Source organism: Apteryx mantelli, chromosome 1 (assembly GCF_036417845.1).
Source record: "Apteryx mantelli isolate bAptMan1 chromosome 1, bAptMan1.hap1, whole genome shotgun sequence".
NCBI classification, from domain to species: domain Eukaryota; kingdom Metazoa; phylum Chordata; class Aves; order Apterygiformes; family Apterygidae; genus Apteryx; species Apteryx mantelli.
This window is the reverse complement of record NC_089978.1, coordinates 150045605-150066334: the sequence shown is the minus strand read 5'-3', so window position 1 is coordinate 150066334 and position 20730 is coordinate 150045605. Positions and strand designations below refer to the sequence as shown.

Below are 20730 nucleotides of genomic sequence, written 5' to 3'. Positions count from 1 at the left end.
TAGGCAATAGACTCTTAGGCTTACCTTTAACTCTTTTTTTCTGTTTGAGCATTCTGCTTCACACAAACACAGAGGTGCGTCTGTTGTCCTGAAAGACATGCTGTGAATTCTGACACCACAAGTAGAATACTTTTCTTAAAATGATTACTAAAAGTCATGATGGAATTTGTATCATAGGTAGGTTCTTCTACTGCATGCATTTATGAGCTTATTCTGCTAGCGGAAAGGAATAAACATTCACTCTTGTGACAGTAAAAAAAAACATATCCATCTCTGTGCAGCCAGTCTGAGTGCCTGGCACTTCAAAATTTCAAAGAAGAAAAATTCTCCAGTGCCTGTATAGCCGATGGACTTCATTGCTGTGAGCTATGAAAGCCACAATCTTGACAGAATTTGAGAAGGGATAAGATGCTTATTTGGCTAAGAATGCCCCAAATTGTTGTAAATAGGAGGAAGACGACTTTGGAAGGGATGCAAACATTTGGATTATCAGTCCTGCTTACACTTCCAGATAATGAAACACTTGCCTGGAAACAAACAAACTACTCACTGCCTTCTACAACATTTCTCACCCCTTTTTCTGAAATTTCTAGGTCTGCTTAATGTCACAGTTAGGAAATCAAACTAAGCAGATGGATCACAGATCTAGTTCAGTAGGACCAAAAAAGCCCATGTTCCTCTTGGCTTCAATAATGATTTGTGTCAACTGGAGATTACTTTGCACTCTCAAAGTTTGCTTTGAAGGCTCTGATATCAAATTAAGACTGTCAGAGCTTTTCTCTCATAGGGAATTTCTTTTTCTGAATTCTGATGATACTGAAACCTAGGATTTAATATAGACAAGGCAAAGACATCTGAATTATTGATAAATCAGGTTATATAGCAAGAATTATTCTGAGGTACTTCTCTCTGCGGTGAAGTATGGAGTAATGACGAAGCATTTTATCAATATGTCATTCAGCTATCTGATACCTCTGTGACGAAGTCAGTATTGCATTCTTTTTGGTAAGTGCAGTGAAGCATGATATGCTAGACCTTGCAAACAGAGAAGTTGCTATGAGCTTTCCTTCTCTTCAAATTCATACAAATACTAGGGAAAATCACTCTGTGTGAGCGTGCCTGTGTATTTGTGCACATGCATGTATGTGCCTAAAACCCATTTTAAATACAAATACGCTAAAAAATAGGCACACCTGCACTAAATAGTCAAAGCAAGGGCAGGAATGAAAGCTATGGCTAGCAGTGTTCTGTGCCTAGTTGTTACAGCAGTTAATTAGAGATGGTGTGTAACAGATGGATGTAACAATAATTTATCCAGGAAGATCTGCACCTTCTCTGTTTCATTGTCTCTGTTGGAAAACAAATAAAAACAACAACAAAGATAGTGGAGAAGGAAAATGAGAATGCTTGGGAAGTGAAATAACCATATGTGTTTGTCTTTTGACACTTCATTTTTATATGACCCAAGGCTGACAGATCCAGAGTGTAAGTACCACTTTTCTTATAAGAGCTGGTCTGCAGAAAATGATACCCCAAGGAAAACAAGTACTTAGCCAAAAAGCTGTGTACTGTATGGCTTGGCCCCTCTGTACAATAAAGTTTGTTGCTACACAAAGCTCCAGGTGGTTTTAATTTCAAACTGAATTTCTAATCGTCTCTTCCAGACTCTCAGAGCAAAAGGGAAGAGTATTATGGTTTTATCGTTACTACTGCAATAATCAAAATTGCTCCCTTCCTTTGGTACTGGGCAGTGCACCCAGTTGGGATCGAACAACAGTGTCAGAAATGTATGCTGTGTTGAGGAGATGGAGATTTTCTAACCCTCTGGAGGCACTTGGGCTCCTGACTTTCAGGTAAGAGAAAAATAACCAAGTCAGAAAATAATAATAAACAGAATGGTCATGCGCTGATTAATTTAGCACTTCAATTTGCTCAGCATAGTATCATGCTTTGGTTCATTGACTGTCTGCTTTCAGCTCTGTCTCTGAGTCAAAGTAAAGATGTAATTGAAACTTCTGCAATGACTTGAGTTGAATGAGCCAGCCCTGCCTTCCTGGCTGAGAAGGTTTTCTATTTTTGGGGATAATGAAAAGAATATTTCATTCCATATAGCAGATTCAGTCAGTTTCTGGTAACAGGTGATCACTCAAATACTTAGCACTTACATAGCACTTCATATGTTCAAACTACTGTACAGACATGAAGTCAGTAATAGGAGATAAAGAGGACTGAACTACGCTTCCAGATTGTGATACCATCTAAATATGTGCAGTCCCACCTGTAATCCCTCTTTATAAAGTAGCTAGAATGAAATTTTGGAGTCTGTTCCAGCCACTTCGAATAAATTCAGTTGTGATTCCTTGTGTTACACCCCCGTTTATCATGCTGGGATTGGATTGTGTGTTGGAAGGCTTTCTTGATGTTTGAGATAGTCTTACCTATGATGTAATACTGGGTCTCAGGGGACAGAATCTGTGTCAGCAGTTACATTTCCTCCAAAAACTTGGGAGGTGTTTTGTGTTAAGCGATCTACCTGTGAAAACATTAAACCTGTGCATGATATGATTGAGCAAATGTTGTATTATCAAGCCCTGGCTTGTCTGGGTAAGCACAACCTGCACCTGCTTTGCAATCTCAGTTCCTCATTATACACAGAACCTTTAGGAAAAAAATACTTCACCTATACCTTTACTTGATGAATAAGGACTGTACACACTTGTAACTCACCTCCACATTATTAAAAAATAGTTATTTAATAATATAAACCTAGCCGTAGACTGTTATTTCCTTCTAGCAGTGATTTCCTGAGTATACCTGTGTCTCAGGTTTATATCTGAACTAAAATATTAGCAGTTTCACATGTGTCCTTTCTTTGTTTAGTGGGAATGATGGAAAGAAAGATCTTGAAAGATCAGGTTTTGGAGCATTTCATGTGTATCTTATTTACCATTATTAAAAGATTAGAATACATTTCTAATTTATAAGAAGACCATATATAAAGGAGTATGTGGGCAACATGCTGTCATCCACACCCCAGAACGGCAAAAGATTTTAAGATGGCTTGTCAGGCTTTCAGATGCGACCTTGTATCTAATATTGATTCTGTGTATGGATGGCATTTCTGCAAAAAAAGAGCTTGAGCGTTCCTTGAAGACGCAGGTCTGCATCAGGGTGTAGCGCAGAATACTAGTCCTGTGAGGTGTTTCACAGGGTGTTTAGTACGACTCAGCCTGTCACAGAGCTTCTCAGTGTGTAGGGGATGCAGTGTTCCTGCTGTTCATTCTGGCTAGCTCAAAGGTCTCTGGCATGGAAAGATGGGAAGATGTTACCACTTTGTCTCTCCTAGTGCCACCGTTTGGAGTGGCTGGCACCAACAGTGGTGAGCGGTGCCAAAGAACAAGAAGTGCTTCTGATGAGGACCTTAGCTGGTCTGTCCCTTTAATTACACCTTCTCACAGAAGATAAGATCAATATGGTTTTTACTTCACACAGGCATTTTAAAGAACTTCTGGATCACAACAGAAGTCGTCTTTAAAAAAAAATTCTGTCCTCCACATATTCCCAGCATTTTATAGGTGCATGAGCAACCGGGAAGCTAACCTTTAGAGGCAGAGGGCCTACATTTCCTTCAAGTTTCCTGGTTTCAAAGAGGTCTAGGTCGCATGATTTAACTGCTGTGAGATGACATGTATATGCAAACTGAGAGAGTTGAATGGGCAGAGCACTTTCTGTATAAATGGATTGCTGAGGTTTCTTCTGTTTGGTTTTTTTTTCTCAGATTTCAATCATTTTGAAAAGTAAAGTAGCACTGGATAAGTTCCAACTTCTCTTCACCATTACCTGCACTGCCTTTGAATTGTGGGTTCCCTAACCTGAGCTGTTTTTGAAGGTTCACTCAACTCTAGCCTGTGTTATGCTTGGCTCTAACAATTCTTCAGCTCACTTCCTGACCCCTATCATCAATAAAGCAGCTCTCTAATTTCTTGTGATTACTGAGACACAGCTGAAAGATCCATGTTCATATAAAACACAGACAGAGTATAAAAGAAATGTTCTTTATGAATCCATGTTTATTTGTTAGGACTTGTGTTACCATCACTATCAAATCATAGGTAAGCAAAATGAATTAGGGCTGACCCTTGTCTGCATGTATGGCTAACATAATGTAGGAATGTGGCAGCAGCTGTACTAAATCAGATAGTCGGCACATCCTGTCTCTGACAGTGACCAATAACAGATGCCTGGGGAAGACAATGAGAATGTAGCAAACATAAAGACACTTTGCTACTCTCCCAGTTTCCAGTAATCTGCAGCTCAGGGAATTCCTGAGACAGAAGTTTTTACATTTAATAGCACTCTTACTTTTTTCTTCCATTAATTTTTCCAGTCACTTTTGATTCCACATAAGCATTCAGCATTCAGAACATCCTGTGGCAAGGAGATCCACAGTTCAGCTATATGTTGTGTTGTGTCACTTGAATATGATATCTTCATATATAAAGATTAAAAATTTCAAACCTGCCAGGATTTTGGATGCCTCCTTTGCTGGAACTTCATTTTGCAGTGTCTTAAGGAGATCTGAATTCCTGCAAGCATCTGCTTACTCGTAACACACTCTAGGGTACTCGGAATCACTAGTTACTTTTGTAAGCCTTGGGCTGGGGAGTCCAAATTATCCTTCTTCTCAAAGTAAAGAGGAAGCATCTGTCCTGATGATTAAGCTCAAGCTCACATTTGTAAGGATTAAAAAAAAAAAAGAAAAAAATTATTGGAGATGCTACCTCATTGCCTAAGTTAGAAGTCAGCATCTGACTCACAGAGCTTGAGGAGTCATACTGTGACCCATCAGATCAAGCCCCATTATCGCACATCTGAGTTTGAACTCTTTTTGCGATTTGCTGAAACTTTTAAATCAGCTGTTCACAATGCATCTAAATGTAGAGTTCAATACACATTTTTTGTTCTTCGAGCATGTCTCTCCTTCTGTTTCTCCTTCTGCTTGTGCTCTTCCACTTTGCAGGCACATCTCAAGGCAGCCAGATGATAACGTACTCATTAATGCATCAGAAAAGAAGAACTTTCATAAATTGGAAACACAATCATGGTACATTTCACAGATAAATTCAGTAGCAACCTTGCATCCAGTACTTGCATCAAGTGTATTGATTCTTATAGCTCTAGGAGCCAATGCTTAAAAAACAATTTAAAAACCAATGACTGTTTCTTTACTCAATGAAGACGGGGGTGGGGGGGGGAAGTGGGGGAGTGCAGAATAAGATTTTACACTCTTAGTTTTACCTCTAATTTCAGGGAAGGGTGATTATAAGCCATTGCCTGAAAAACATAAATTTTCCTAAGGCAGAGGGTATAAAGCTGGTCCCTCCTACCCAGCAGTGCTTGTTGCTGCCCTGTGTGTTTTACCGTTGATTTCACTTACTGGGCTTGGTAAAAAGCCAAACTTTAGTGGAGTTAGAGTTTCTCTAACTGTATCTACTTTGCATGGCACACTAGCCAGGGAAATGATACCAGTACACTTGTTTACTCAGAGGGATTTCTTAGTGATGGAGAGAAGCCAAAAACAGTGTTATAAATGCCATCATATATGGTGTATTGTTAGCATGCCTATGTTTTGTGTATGTATAGAACAACTGTGCCTACAAATTGTTGTCAGGTTATTTTGCTTTTCAAATTGTTTAAAATGCAAGGCAAAATATATTCATTAACCTAAAAAGCAAATACCCTGACAATAATATTCATTTCATCTGAAATGGCAGGACTTCAAAACACCCACTGAGCCTCCTACTAAATGTTTGCTTCAGCCTCCTTTTTCTGGCATGTCTAGAGTACTCTTGCAGTCAGGTATCGTGGCTAGGAAGGCTTGATTTTGAGCTAGAATCTGAAAATAGCAACCAGAAAAGAACTATTCTACTTTCCAGCACTATGTTAGGATAACACAACTCTGAAGGGAGAACTTTTATCAGTAGTCAACTGAGGTAAAGAAATTACTTCTCTGACAGGCTTAGCAATTTTTCCTAAAAACTTCCTGCTAAATTCTCACTGTGTCAGGGCAACTGCACAGAGGAGGGCATTCCCTTAAAACCATGTGCTGAATCAAAGGATCTTGAGATCGGACATGCAGGTATAAGAGGGGTTTTGTACTGCCTTACTTAATCCCCTTCATGGAGCAGGCAGAGGCGTTGGGGTATGGAAACATGGGACTCTTTCTACCCCTCCCTGGCCAGAGAAGTTACCCTTTTGGTTAGAGTGTCCCTCAGCCTTTGACTTTCATGGTATTATTGTTGCTTTTCACATTATGTAGCAGGGTGTCTGTTGAGTTTCAGAGTTTAGAATATGTACCAATATATGTGAAACTCACTTTCTAACCAATAATTATAATCAAATGCGTTAGCTTGAGGCCAGATTTTGTTCTTGCACCTTTGAAAGCCAGATTCATTTTAGAAGTGTTGAATCAGATTGTCATGTGTTTAATAAAGCAGAATTTAGACTGTTTCCTGCAAGTCCACAACAGAATGCCCAAAAGAATATTTATCAGAAAGATACAGCAAGAGCTTATTTTGCCAGTACGTATCTTCCCTGTTTGTATCTTATTTGGTTTTAAAGGCTGTAGTTGTATATCAATATGGAAAGCAAACATGGGCTTATGCAAAGAAATAAGATATGAACAAAGCAAAAATCTAAACTTAATTTGATACTTTGGTGTACAGAAGACTGCTGATAAAGCTTTAAAATGGCTTTGTAGTAATGTACTTGAAATTTAGTGATAATTTATGTTATGTTATGTAATCTAGTTTGTTAGGAATAGACAATTCTTCATAATAAGCAGCAGGCTATGATTAATTCCCTAGTCTTTTCACTACTTATAACCTTTGTTAGCTTCCTTGCCAATAAATATGAAGGACCTTAGCACGACAACTAGTAATGGACAGCTAGGTAGGGTAGGGCACGCTTTTTGTACCTAAATGTGTAATCTAATCAGAAAATTATACCTGTAAATAATCAACAGTTTTCCATGTTTGGTCTTTCTTTTGTTTTGCTTTAACATGACAGTTAACAAAGTTTGTCTCCAAGGTTGGGGGAACCTTCTAAACCATTCAGGTTTCATATGGTAAACTTTCTTGTTCATTTCTTCCTACCCTTGTCCTCTATCAACATAGGGTGTTGTTTCCCATAGGATCTCCATGACATTTTAAATTTATTACTTATTGTTTTAGTCAAAAGATCCTGTAGATATTGTATGTGAACATTAGTTAAAGTATGCTTTCCATGAGTAAATTCTACAGATCCATCTACCAGTCTATCGGCCAAAGCAGTAGCTTGCATAACTGGCCATGAACTTTGCAACCCAGGAAAAGGTTCTTTCTGGTGTGTGTGTGGCAGTGGAGGGAGGGTGTACATGTCTTATTGCCATGAAAAGGAAATGTATTACTCTCTTTCCAATTGAAAATTGTGAAAATATGGTGTCCTTTTTAATAATGGTATTTGCTGTTTCTGTACTTCCTTCCAGTCCTTACCATTTGCTAGTTTTCATACACTCACACAGTGTTTTGTTTAGAAACCTTCAGAGGAATGAAAAAAATTCAACGACAAAAAGGAAAGAAACCCTGCTAGTGTTAACTGTAACAAAAATGCTAAAACAAAGTTCCCTGTTATTCTTTAAATATCTTCTCTCTTACAGTCTAATTGCTTTTTAAATACTTAAACTGTCACCCAAAGCTTAGCTCTGTGTTCTTTCAAACTGTTGTTCTATACTTTCTCTCCTGGCATAGTTGTAGCTGTCAGTAACATGCTATCCTTCACTTGTTAGAGGGCTTTGGGTTTTGAATTGCTATCTTGATTCCAGCAGTTTGCTACCTCTGCCTTCATTGTTTCCAACAGATCTAATGAAATGCATTTCATGGGGCTGGAGTCTTTCCTTTTGTGAGAGTGCAACCGAATTTAAAGTTCATACTTAAAATGTAAAGGGAATTGCAGAATTGTGTGGCATGTTACAAGCCTCTAGCAGAAAAGATGGCACATGAAAGGTGTTCTCTGCAGAGACTCTCAGATGCTAGAAAATGTAGTGAATTGTACTGTTCCATTTACCTGACAAATATCCTCCAGCTATTTGAGACTGTGCAATAAAATTAGGATAATATAACTGTTAAAAACTGCACATCTATTTCTCGTTTATAATCATGTCACTGTTTGCCAGATGCCAAAATCTCAAGAGAATGTCACAAATCCACCAGACACTGCAGCAGCATTAACTTTTCTGTGTGGATCTGATTTAGCTGAAAAATATAGCTAGACAAATAGCTCCCTACTGGTTATCTATATGAAAAGAATCAAAGACTCTAAGTTATTCTTACTTCTAAAGCAAACTGTAGTTTTTGTTCACTCAGCTCAAAATTCAGCTTTTTCAGAAGTCATTGTAAAGTCTCAAGGGACACCTAACTACTTAGAGGGAAATTATAAAATGGATGTCTGTCAGTCATCTGAATTATTGCAGGGAGGAAGAAATAAAACAGTGTGATTTTAAAACAGCAAAAGGGGTGTTGAAGTTAAATATCAAAGGAAATCAGTTTCATAACTTAAGAATCCAGGTTGCAAGACAACCTCTGAAGGGGAAATTTGGAAGTCCCACAGTGTGAATTGTTGCTAAGGACTAGGCACAGCAACCATCATTTACATATTGCTTTTTCTTCAGTAGCATTCCTCAGTATATAAGCCTGGAACAAACTTACAAGAAGTCACAATCCTTGTTGTGGAGTAGGCATTACCTGAAGAGAGGACAAACAAAATAACCAAAAAAAGAAAGCTACAATATGTCCCAACATGGTCAGGCAGGTGACTGGGGAACAGACTAGTTCTTTTCACTTAAGATTTATTGATCAATTGCTTCTTTGTCAAGGAAAAAAAGAAAAAAAAATCAAGATGACTAAAAGTTGGAAAAAATTGGAAACCTTGGTCAAAATTACCAAATAGTTTCAAGTAGTAAAAATATACAAAGAAAGAGTCACACAAGCATTGTTACAATGTTTTTGTTTTAAGGCTATTTTTCTAGCTAAATTTCCAAAGGGATTTTGGTGACAATCATAAAAGAGCTAGGGAGAGGGGATGCTGAATCTCCTGCCCCTCAGAAGCCACTGTCATAAGCTGCTACTCCGGACTGTGATAGTCTGTGCTTCAAATCCTTGCCAAAATTGATCTGATGAGCCTGGGCTTCTTAGGGTAGTGGCTGTTGGCTCCACTGTGATACAGTGATCTTATCTGCCTGATTGCAGAGTTTTCAAGAGGTGTAAATCATTACATATTCATCATAGCAAGCCCTGGCACTCAGCTGTTCCCTAATCTCCATGCTACGAAGCTGCTTCTCCTAGGCCTAAAGCAATTTCTTGCATTCAGTCACTGAGCCACAAAAATCAATTAATTGTGTCCTCTAATCAAGAGTAATTTATGAACTACTGAAATCAGATTTGACACAGCACTCAGAAGTTTGCTGGATTATTCACCGGAAAACCCCTCTAGCCCTAATTGATTAGAAGACCAGAAGAAGAGAGAGTTTCCAGCAGCATGAAGGGTAGGGGTTTTTATTCAGATCAGCTTCTGGATCTTACCGTGTTAGTGGCTTTTAGCAAATAAAGCTTATGAATGTAAGCATGAATAGCATAAGTACCATAAAATACTGTTTGAATTTGTAAGTATTACTGTAACTCTGCTGTTTCTGAGGATGAAATGTTTGCTCAGATTCTTAAATACAAATGTATGGGGTAAAACAGATAGCATTAAATATTTTTCCATTGTTCCCATGGCCCTAAGCAACATTGAAATTCAAGAGAGCAATGGGTACTGCATTTGAGGCTTAACAAATTGTCAGGTGGTTATGAAGATGCGTCATTCCTTCAAAATGATTCCACTCAACTTGAAGCCGACCTTGAAATTTATGTGCCGAAGAAAACAGTTTAGTAACCAAGAGCAATAAATTACCCCAAATCTCATGCAAGAGAAGAGTGACAAGAGCCATGTTTCCTGAAACACACTGACCTCTAGATTTTTTACCACAGTGCCTATGCTCTTGAGCTCATCATTATTCTAATCACATCTCATAGAAATACTTTTGGTAACTTGGATGTGGCCCTAGTTTTGCATTTTGGCAAATTAATCTGAAAGAAATCAAATGTTAGATTAACTGGAAATGCTGAGATTAAAATAGTTTTGTTGTTCCTTGTTTAGCTTGAAAAATACAGGAGTTTCTCTCATCATAACATTGGATATATTCAAATGTTGGCTGCTAGTAAGGACAAGCAGTAACTAAGTAATAACATTTTTCTGCTTGACTTGGTGCCTATAAAGAACATATTTCACTCTTCAGTAACCTGTTGAACTAGGCAAGAAGGGAAAGGGAATGACTAATTTTCATATTATCTGCACCGTCTTGGCACACAAGCTTTTGGAGCAATTGCATAATTAGATGATAGGATGATATAGACGGAATTAATTTTTTTTAATATGCAGTCTTTATTCAAATTTGTACTCAACAGGCATGTGAATATTAGAGTAGCAACTTCATCTCCTATTAGGTTGTCTAGAATTAAAAAAGAATAAAAATTAACCCTTTCACAGTAGGTTAATTTGGGACTAAAATCATTTATTTATAAAGTATTCCCTCTGTCCCTCCCCATCAAGATCCTCTCATCATTAGGCAAACAATTATAGACTTTATTAAAAACATCATCAAATATGTGCCATAACTGACAAACAAAATATTAAAAACTGAACCAAGCCGTATTGTTAAAGGGGAGTTTGAAAGTGCCACAGGTGGCAGATGATTGTGGCATAGAAGGCAGGCCTTTCAAGTAGATCCAACTATCAGCCATTTGTTTTCTAAGTGTACATGTGGCCCACAGTTAATTTGATGATCAAAGCATATGTGGGGGATGTGTATTGTTTTGCTTCAGTTAATTTTATTAGACTTAAAAGTGTCATTATACTTCTGAACACTTCCTTTACAACTTCTTCTCCTTCTCTCTTGATAGCAATCAGCAATAATTGCTGCCAATGTGGTACTGTCTCTTGTGTTTCACTTCTGATTTATTTGTATTGGATATATTGTTGGCAAAAGGTGCTGGCTGGAAAGCTGGGAACAGAGCAGTCTGCTTTTTGAGCACATATAGCAGTAATACTGGTGGCCCCGTGATGCCTTCTGCCATACATGACAGTCCTGATTTCAAAGGATTTCCTCCAGGCTGAATTGACAGCAAAATCTGTGGCCTTTACTCCTCATTGTGTGTGCATGCCTACACTGCCAAATCAGCAAGACTGAGACAGAGATTTTTCAAAGAGCACAACAGCCCCATCAGTTCAGAAGTGGTGGGGTTCACTGCTTTCCATGGGGCAGGGACTTGCCCTCAGCCCACCAGCTCTTTTGAACAATATCTAATTGGCTGTGGTGCTGGCAGAGGACATTTCTGCCCCTGTGGCAGAGCTCTCACCACTCTTGTGGTGCTGGCAACAGAAAGGTTTGTGCGAACACTCCCACTTTGCTTCAGGAAAAGACAGAAAAGACAGAGCTCTTGGGATGGCGATGGACAGGCTGCAAGTACTGACAAGTAGCTAGGGATGATACTACATAAGGGACATACCCAGAAGGATGCCTCTGCTGGCCTTTCCTTGTAAAAACAGGACAGTAGCAAAACGGCCACCTGGGAAGCAATCTAGCTGACTTCTGTGTGTGTGAAGTTCTGCGAGTATCATTATTAATGTCGCATCTGCAGCACATCAAAAGTGGAAATCAATTTTATATTGCATTTTTTTCAAAATAAATCCTTAAAAGACCATTTCACCTTTGAAAAGTTGAGAAACACTTTAAACTTTGTCTTCTGAAAAGATAAAGTTAAGAGTCAATTTTGATTAGGCAGTCAGGTTACACTTAGATTGCATTCTTTTTCTTTCTTAAAAATATTTTGACCACCTGCATTCTCCAGCCTCTTTTCCCTGTTTTATCATTGCTGCTAGACCATCTTTTCATCATTGTTACTTCTAGAGCTCCGTGGTGAAGTCTATAGTCAGCCCACATCCAATCTGGTTTCAGCCAGTGTTTGTTCAGAATAGAGTTTATCCTGAATATTCATTGCAGATTTTCACATCAGAAAAGGCTGTTTCACTGACTTGGAACCTTTCTGTACAAATGTGTCAATTCTTTACAAAATTTTGCTTTAGGAAAATTAAAAAGAAAATGTATTTTCCATTTCAAATTTACTTCTGTTTAAAAATATTTTATTGTGTTATAATATGAACCAGAAGAGCTGACACTGGGTTAATTATCTGAAACAAAACCTTTCTGTGGGAAATTTCAAGTTTTTGTGTTGGAATTAAGAACAAAAGAAGTCTTCAAGTGACTGTTAAAATTTCCCATGGCACAGAAATTTCTCATTTCAGCTAAATAAGAACAGCAAAGGAAGGCCCATAATTAGCTTCATACTTCAATACAAATAAAGGAAATTACAATATATGATGGCTCAAGTTAAAAAAAAGGTATCTGAAGATCAGTGTTGTGGGTTATTTTTTCTTGTATGGCATTGTAACAGTCAATCCACTTATCTGCTGTGTGTTTCTTGACTCTTGTTACAGTAAAGCAAATGAATTGATTTTCTTCCTATTCCATTTTGAGAGCAAACTTGGTTTTCTAATATTTTGTATCAGTGAGAGCTCTGGAGAGTTGCAGTGCATCAGCAGTGGTTCAGTAGCTCTTAATGATGTCTATTTGTTTTGCTCTAGTTTTCCAGATCAAGATATTCGCAGAACAGCAGTCCAACAAATAGAAAATCTGTCAAATGATGAATTGTTAGAATACCTCCCACAGCTGGTTCAGGTAAGGAAGAAATTGATAGCCAAGGAAGTTTTCTGTCCAGATCAATAAGTTCCTTAAACACCTCAGATTCTTTCAGTTTGATTAACACATTATAAGAGAAATAAATAAGGAAGACTGATCAGCTGATGCAGTGATTGAATTAACAACAGGCTGAGCAATAGATTGCTCTAGAGACTGTGGTTCTCTTTTGGCATGCTGAGTGAATATTTCTGTACGCTGCAAGAAGGCCTTTTTGCAGAAAAAAAGAAAAAAATGCATCTGAACAAGAGAAATGCTGCTATGACCATCAGACCAGGGGCAGGGTTTCATTGCAGTCAAAGCAGCAAAGGGTGTTGCAATGAATCAGTTTTCTTGATGGCTATATACAGTATTGAAGTACAAAAATACCACAGGTATAGAGAAAATCATTGTCAGCGCATAGTAACTGGGCAGTTTAGGTGTAGAATAGTCTCTTTACAGATGTACGTTGCTTTTCACTGGAAATGAATGTTTTACAAGTTACGGGCCCAACTGCTTTGAAAACAATTGCTTTGTGGTTGAGTAGGTTCTGTTTTGTAGTTAAGGAGGAGCCAGCCACCTTCAAAGCTTTATGTCCTTGCTTTGTCACATGCTATACGCACATTGCTTATCGTTCTGCATTTCAGAGCTCCTCAGATTCTTTTGTGGTTTAATATATATACACACATTCCCACACATATATTTACATATACACATGTATACATATATATTTATATATTTGTGCGTATACGCATATTTATGTAATCCATTACTGTGAAGTAGTGAAATTCTCACACCTTTGCAGCATGCAGCACCATAGGAAGCTTATAGGGCCTTTCTCTTTTCACAGCTTCTGTTTTGCTAATCAGTTTTCAGATGGAGTTTATTTTTGAACCAGCTAATCAGGTGAAACATTGAATATAGTATTTTTAGTTTTCAAGGAGGGAAAGGATGGAGTATTGCATATATGCATATATGTTACACACGGAATCCTGATGATACCTGCCTTTCTTAAAGATGATGGTAAATGCTTATGTCCTGAAGTTTCTTTGCATTTTTTGCATTGCATTTTTCGGGCATTTTCCATATGTTGGATTATTTCATTCAAACTAGCCACATAAAGATAATGTTATTTCTGATTAACTTTGTTGTAAAGGAAAAACAGCAAAACCAGCATGTAAGTGATTCTTGTTATTAATTTATCTGTTAAGGTGCTCAAGTTTGAATGGAGTCTTGAAAGCCCTCTGGTGAAACTCTTACTGAATCGCTCTCTTCAGAGCATCCAAGTAGCCCATCAGCTTTACTGGTAGGATTATTTGCTTTTTTTACTATAGCTATTTTCTGTTGCAGTGAACTTTAGTCATGACTTTTTCAGTGACAAACTCTCTTTTTGTTTGAAACAAACAAGAAGGTTATTTTTTGCACCCTCTTTGTTTTCTTTTCAGTACTGGGTGTGGGTAAATTGGCTTAAAGAACTATTTACCTCTGCTCTCATCCTGCCTGAGGAAAAAAAAATGTTCAGGTCTTGTAGGTAAGACACCATTTGTACTCTTCTGCATTTTCTGATTGGAGGCAGAACCAAAATTTGATTCCTTAAATTTTGCAAAATAAGATTTCCAAGTAGCATTGGCTTGCTCATAAGGGATCCTGCTCTTGTGATTTCTCTGTCCTCTTCTGAAGATGTAAGACTTCTCATGTGTGTCAAAGGGAACCTCTTAACCCTTTGCGTATACATCTGATTTGTGATAGTAGATTGTCCAACATTTCCTTTTAGTGATTATGGAGATGTAACAGTTCTGTTCTGACAGTAAATACCATTCACCATCTACCTGTACAATATAAGGACCTTTGTAAGTGTATTATTGCATGCAGTGATTATTCTGTTTGCTATGCTGTTATTTCAAGGCTCTCTGAATAAGAATGTGGCCTTCTGTCACCTGTACTACCTTGTGATCTGCAAATTAAGCTGGGTTTTTTTTGCATGTTTAGTAATGATGAATGAACTGAGCTGTCATTTAGAGTTCAACTAGTTCAGACCCATGAAAGCAAAAGCTTTCCTCCCTGCAAAGCAAAGACAACAGCTTGAAATGTAATCATTTTTTTGGTGAAGTGTGAGGTAGGAAAGAGCATAGATCGTACTTTCATACCTACATGATCTCTGTAAGTATTAGTGGGGATAAAATAGAGTTATGAATATGTTTGTTTCACTGAAATGAGCATGATAATAATAATATGCATAATGAGCATATCTGTCAAATACAGAGGAATCACTTTTAGCCAGCCAGTTTTCTGACAGTGCCCAGAGCATGACTGAGACTTCTACCACCTTATCATTAACCTAGTAATACTGGATATAAAATACCTAGTCTAGAGTTCTTAAATGTGCCCAGTGAGATGATAGTTTTCCTGTACAATTAGAAATGGTTTCTCAAGTGAATGAACAGTAGGAACATCATCAATCTGCTTGTGTTTTCTTAGCTCCTGTGAAGTCAGGAGAAAAATTGATGAGTATCTGTAATCTTCTTCCTCTTTGCTTTGCGACGCAGACATGTGTAGATCCCTCCCTCTCCCCCACACTTTTTTTTCCCCCAAATTCTGCTCAAGCAGTCTGATAATGTAGTCTTGGGTAATATACAGCAGATATTCCATATTGAATAATAGCTTATTAAAAAGTAAAGTTTGCCCTTCCTTATCTGGCACAGTATAATTTAATGTGGCAAAATATAATGCCAAAAACTGTACATACCCTCATCTAATAGAATATTTCTGAATGTTCATTGTATTTTCTGTCTTTAAACTGATAGCAGCCCAGTTCATATCATCCAACCATGGACTGGTATTCAAGCACTTTTTCTCCCTGTGTACACTAGCGATTGGAGATAAAATCAGCTACTGAGTGTATATTAAATATTTTGATTATCCTCCTGCAGATGGAAAATACTAGCTTACTAAACTTCCTTTTAGTTACACGTATCCTAAAGTTGCACAAGATTGCAGGCAGTTCCCATAAACAATACTTATAAATTGTATAAATAGGGATTTGCTATTTATCCCTAAATAAACAAGTGTAAAAGTATCTCCTACCTGAGATGTGGACTGTAGTTTCCCAGAGGAAGATCATTTGATTAAGTCTTGAATTTAACATGTCTTTGTGTGTGTGTATGTATGTGTGTGTGTATATATATATATACACATTCATCTATATTAGTATATATTTGAAGAGATTTACATTTCAAAAACGTAAATTTTCTTACAATACAAAAACGTAGGTTTTTTTAAATCCTTATTTTTCAGTATTGTCTTACTGACGTTTTAGGGTTGTGCGAATCAGGATCTTGATAACTTAACTGCAGAGTACATTGCCAGCTAAGCCTTAGAATCTGCTAACTTGCCCTGTCAGTTTGATAAGCTTATGAATCTTGCTGCCAGGGCCTTGTTATCCAAAAAAGCAGATAATACATGGAAAGAGAAACACAATGGCAGTGGATTGGGGTATGGCTATCTGGATTCTCTTTCGCGCACTGCCTCAGGCTTAATGTTTACTTAGAATAATGTCTTTCAGATCTTCAGTTCCATATCTGAAAAATAATACTTTGCTTTTTATTTAATTGGAAGCTCTTTGGGTCTGGAAATTATTATTAACAAGCATGCCCAGTCTGGATGAGAATCTCCATAACCAGTGTCCTGTACTGTGTTTGCTCATTTACTAGCCACATTCCTGGATCAAGCTGTCAACAATAGCCACAGATTACTGATTTCTGAGAACAAATTCACCTAATGAGCAGGTCTTAGGATATGGTCAAAACCTGGAAGAGTGTGAAAACATCAGCAAATACAATAGATAGAAATAACAGTAACCACCTCTGTAGTTTTCACTCTTAGAAGTACAGTGGTATAACTGTTTACACCCAAAGTAAATTAAGTAGTCATTAGTTTTAGGCGGGAAGATACTTCACATGACATATACTTGCTGGCAGACTGCTATCAATTTCAAAAATTGATAGTTTTTGAAAAGCCTGACTAACCTGTGGTGCTTCATATAAGTTTAGGTGCCCAAAGTAATTGAGTCTCACTCACTGTAATGGAAGGAGCTGGTTTACCTCTTTTAATTAGGCTTCTTGTTCAAATGTTTTGATGTAAACTAAAGAACTTAAATATGGCACCCACCTTTTAAAAACTTACCTTTTCTATTCAACACACTACACGTTCTTCTTTTGCTTCTCTGCTCCACAATGTTCTGCAGTAGTAAAATACTTCTACCTAACATTTCAATTTACATAACTTAGAATTTTAAAAGAATTTCAAAAGGTAGTTTTCCAAGTAATAGATTTTATTTGGAGAATGTAACAGTATTTTCATGCTTTCTATTAAAAAAGGCTTTCTTCTACTTTGCAAATTAAATTACAATCCATATAAAAGTAATGGAAAACAGAGGTTTTCTTTCACTTAGTTCTAAAGAGATTTTAAAAAGAAGCTCAGTGATTTAATAATGTGGGCAACACGTGTGTGCATGCACACTCATGCACACTTGAATAATTTCTTTTAAGAAATGCAGTTAGGTTAGGCATTTTATTCTCTGAAGTGTTTCATTCCAGTTCCTTGAGATGATTACCAAATTAGCAATCAAACGCGGTCTTAGAGACAAAGACTGGTAAAAACAAACATTAAAAACAAGATTATATCTATTTTTAATTATGATAAATAGCATTAACATTTCATTATTAAATAACCTAACTTTGTGCACTGTGTACCTTCCCAAAATGGAAATTTGCAAAGGAAGTCTAATGCAATTCATGAAACTAGTGATGCACTTTCACAACCACTGACGAGAAGTGAGTTGATTTTAACTTCCATGTTTTACAACTCCATTGTATGTCTAGAAACTAGTTACCATAACTGGTGGTGACTGGCAACATTGCTAACATATTAATGACAAACATAATTTTTTAATAATTGCTCAATTATTTAAAATTGACACAATTTCTCTGCACACCAGAGATAAGCAGTTAGCCAGTAATAATGTACCAGCTCATCTCTTTTTTAATATTAATGTTGGGTAGTAAATTGTTGAACTCCTTTCCATAAAGCAATGTTAAGTTTTTCTCAAGATTGTATTTAAAAAAGTATGGAACGGTAATTGGCAAAGGTGGACAGAACAGATAGAATATTCATTTTAAGTTTGTTGGGTCATATCTTTAGCTGTTTTAAATCAGGGTAGCTTCAGTGAAAGCAAGCCTGTTCTGTGCTTATGTCATCTGTCAATTTGTCCCATTAAATGTACTATTTAGGGTGAACAGGTAATTTAATCTTAATTCCTGATTTTGTTTCTTCACAAGAGCAACTTATCCCCCCCCCAAAATCTTGAGGAATTTGGGCCTTCTGCATCCCTCAGTGGTTCAGCTCCTCACTATTCCATTTGAACGTGTTCCCCTTCTTGGGGTCTAAAAATTGCCCGTATGTACAGTGCCAGCACAGGACCCATGTACTGCTTAAATCCCATGTTAGTCTTCAAGATAAGTCCCTCACAAATGTGAGGCATGGGGAACATTTACACTGCCCCACTATCTTCTAGAAGTTGTCTCTGATTCCAGTCTTTACCCATCTGAGTTCCCAGGAGGGCAGAAGGCTGGAGCAAGATTTCTTCTCTCCCGGAGTACGTTGAGAAGAGAAGGTATTAAACTGGTTCTAGCAATGCACCAAGTTGCTCGAGGGGAAAGAAATCTGATGAGCCCCTTTGGGCCTTCCTGCCTGCTGAAAGTCTTTATTTATCTTCTTGCTACCGGGTTTCAGGCACTCTTTTTCTCAGCTTTTGTGTTCCAGTTTTAAGCCACCCTTCTGCCTGGCAACCTGCCCATCAGTTTCCCACTTGCTTGCAGCATTTTTGCTTTTAGCTACTTTCTCAGGTGGCAGCTGCACCACACAATTAACACAGCTGGCTGGGGCACCATGTGGCCAGGAGGATGTTTTGCAGACAGTTACCTTCCGCAGGCAGATTGAGTAATGGGGAGAAATGTGGTGTCTCTAAGATTTGTGACAGCTGCTTGAAGGTGGTGGAAAGAACAGGTTTCACTGTGGTGGAGCAGTATGAGTGTTTGTACATTTTAGTAGAGCCTGAGAATCTAGTATGCTTAGCTCAAGAAAAGAAAAAAAACCACTGGAGGCAAAATGTCCTTTTGTAACTAGTCTTCTAAGGTCTCTAAGAGATTTATTCTCAGCTACATTCTGACTGAGAACAGTAAGAAAAGGAAGTAGTTCTCCACCTTTACCTCTACACACCTTGTAGATAAACAAAGACTGAGCTAAAAAGAAACTCTCATTGAATTCCAGCCCACTGAAAGCAATGTGAATTAGACTATGGATTTCAAGGCTAAAACATCATATGTTATTTTTATTTCTTTTTCTATATAAAGAGGACTCCTGCAGTAACTAAAAAAGAACCTAAGAACTGTATAAAGGAGCCTAATGACACAAAATCCAATGGTAATTTAAAAAGACCTCATTAAATTTTCTACCATTAGGAGATTTGGCCCTCAGTACTTTGTTTTCCAAAATCATTGCCACTTTGTTTCATTCAGCACTCCAACTTTGGAACAATAGATTATTGTTTCATATTTTGCCAAAGGAAATGTATTTTTTGCTGTTAAAACTGATCCACATTAGCCATATTTTACTCAAAGTCTTCAAAAAAAGGAATAAACCAAGCAGAGTCTTGGCTGTCCAACACTCTTAATTATCTGAACTCTGGACAGGCTGCCATCCTCCAACTCTGTCTCCTCCCACACTCTTGTGTCTCTCTCACACACAGTCAGAGGTTGTCAACTCTGCTCATTATTAATTGACTTCTTAAATAGCTATGTAGAACAGTCTGAGAAGCCCAAACCATTAAAATGACATCAGATGTAAATTCAGAAGGCATCAGTTTAGTTTTGCATTAATTTGGTCCTTCTTACTGACCAGAATCAGAACACTTAATCATTTATGTAACTTTAAATCTGTGAGTAATCAGTCCCAATATGTGTGTGATCAGTTGTTTTGCTACTCTGGATTAGGACTGGAGTTCAAGTTTGGAGTTGCTTAATTTTACAGCCTGCTAGAGTGGTGTATCATTCATCTGAGTGATAATAACTTTCACCTGAATTAGGAGTACTTGGTGTGATCATCATTGTGTTTTAGATTGTGGAGAACCTAAACTATAGAGCGGATTCACATCTAGGGATTTTAATACAGAACTCATAATTCTTACTTTTGAAATGCCAATAATTTGAAGTTGGTTTTCCTCCTTATTTATCTATATAGTAGTAAATAACACCATTAGGCCCTTATTTTTGTTAGACAATCTTCCAGTTGTGCTAAGTTCTCATTATTAGCCATGTGGGACTTGGAGTATTGCCTAGGAAAACAAAGAAATAATTATATTGTTTCCTAATATACAGATTTTCCATTTCCTCAGACTCAGTTTTAGAGAAAGAAATGTCAAATGAAACAAAGAGATTTTGTTGTGAAGAAGCACAAAGAAGTAGCATAACTCTTTAGCTGTTGTTTTTGACCTTCCTAAGTCAGAGATTGAGCGAGCAAGTAGTACATTTTAATCAACACATTAGTTTTTAACCAAAATTACTATTTTGGGCTTGCTTTCTTCCAGCTCTAAAGAAAATGAGAAGTGAGCTGGCTGCAACTATAGCTGTAATTGGTAAGATAATGTTACCTGGCTGCTCTGGATCTGTCAGTACTGCTCGATAAAAGAGGTCGGAGGAGCAAGACGAAAAGCTAGACTTCCGGTCAGCCATACTTCAAAACTGCCGCCTTCCTATTTGGCACTGTTTTGGACTGCTTTCTCCAAGACAGCACCTGGGCACAGTTTT

General features: G+C 37.5%; 1 protein-coding gene across 1 annotated transcript in view; it reads left to right on the top strand.

Annotated features, from left to right (window-relative positions):
• PIK3C2G (phosphatidylinositol-4-phosphate 3-kinase catalytic subunit type 2 gamma) overlaps positions 1-20730 on the top strand; it is a 216234-nt gene that overhangs the window by 84609 nt on the left and 110895 nt on the right. Inside the window, exons 15-17 of the mRNA XM_067289854.1 lie at positions 1665-1853; positions 12778-12871; positions 14080-14174. Coding sequence (XP_067145955.1) covers positions 1665-1853; positions 12778-12871; positions 14080-14174 — 378 coding nt within the window. The remainder of the gene's footprint in view (positions 1-1664; positions 1854-12777; positions 12872-14079; positions 14175-20730) is intronic.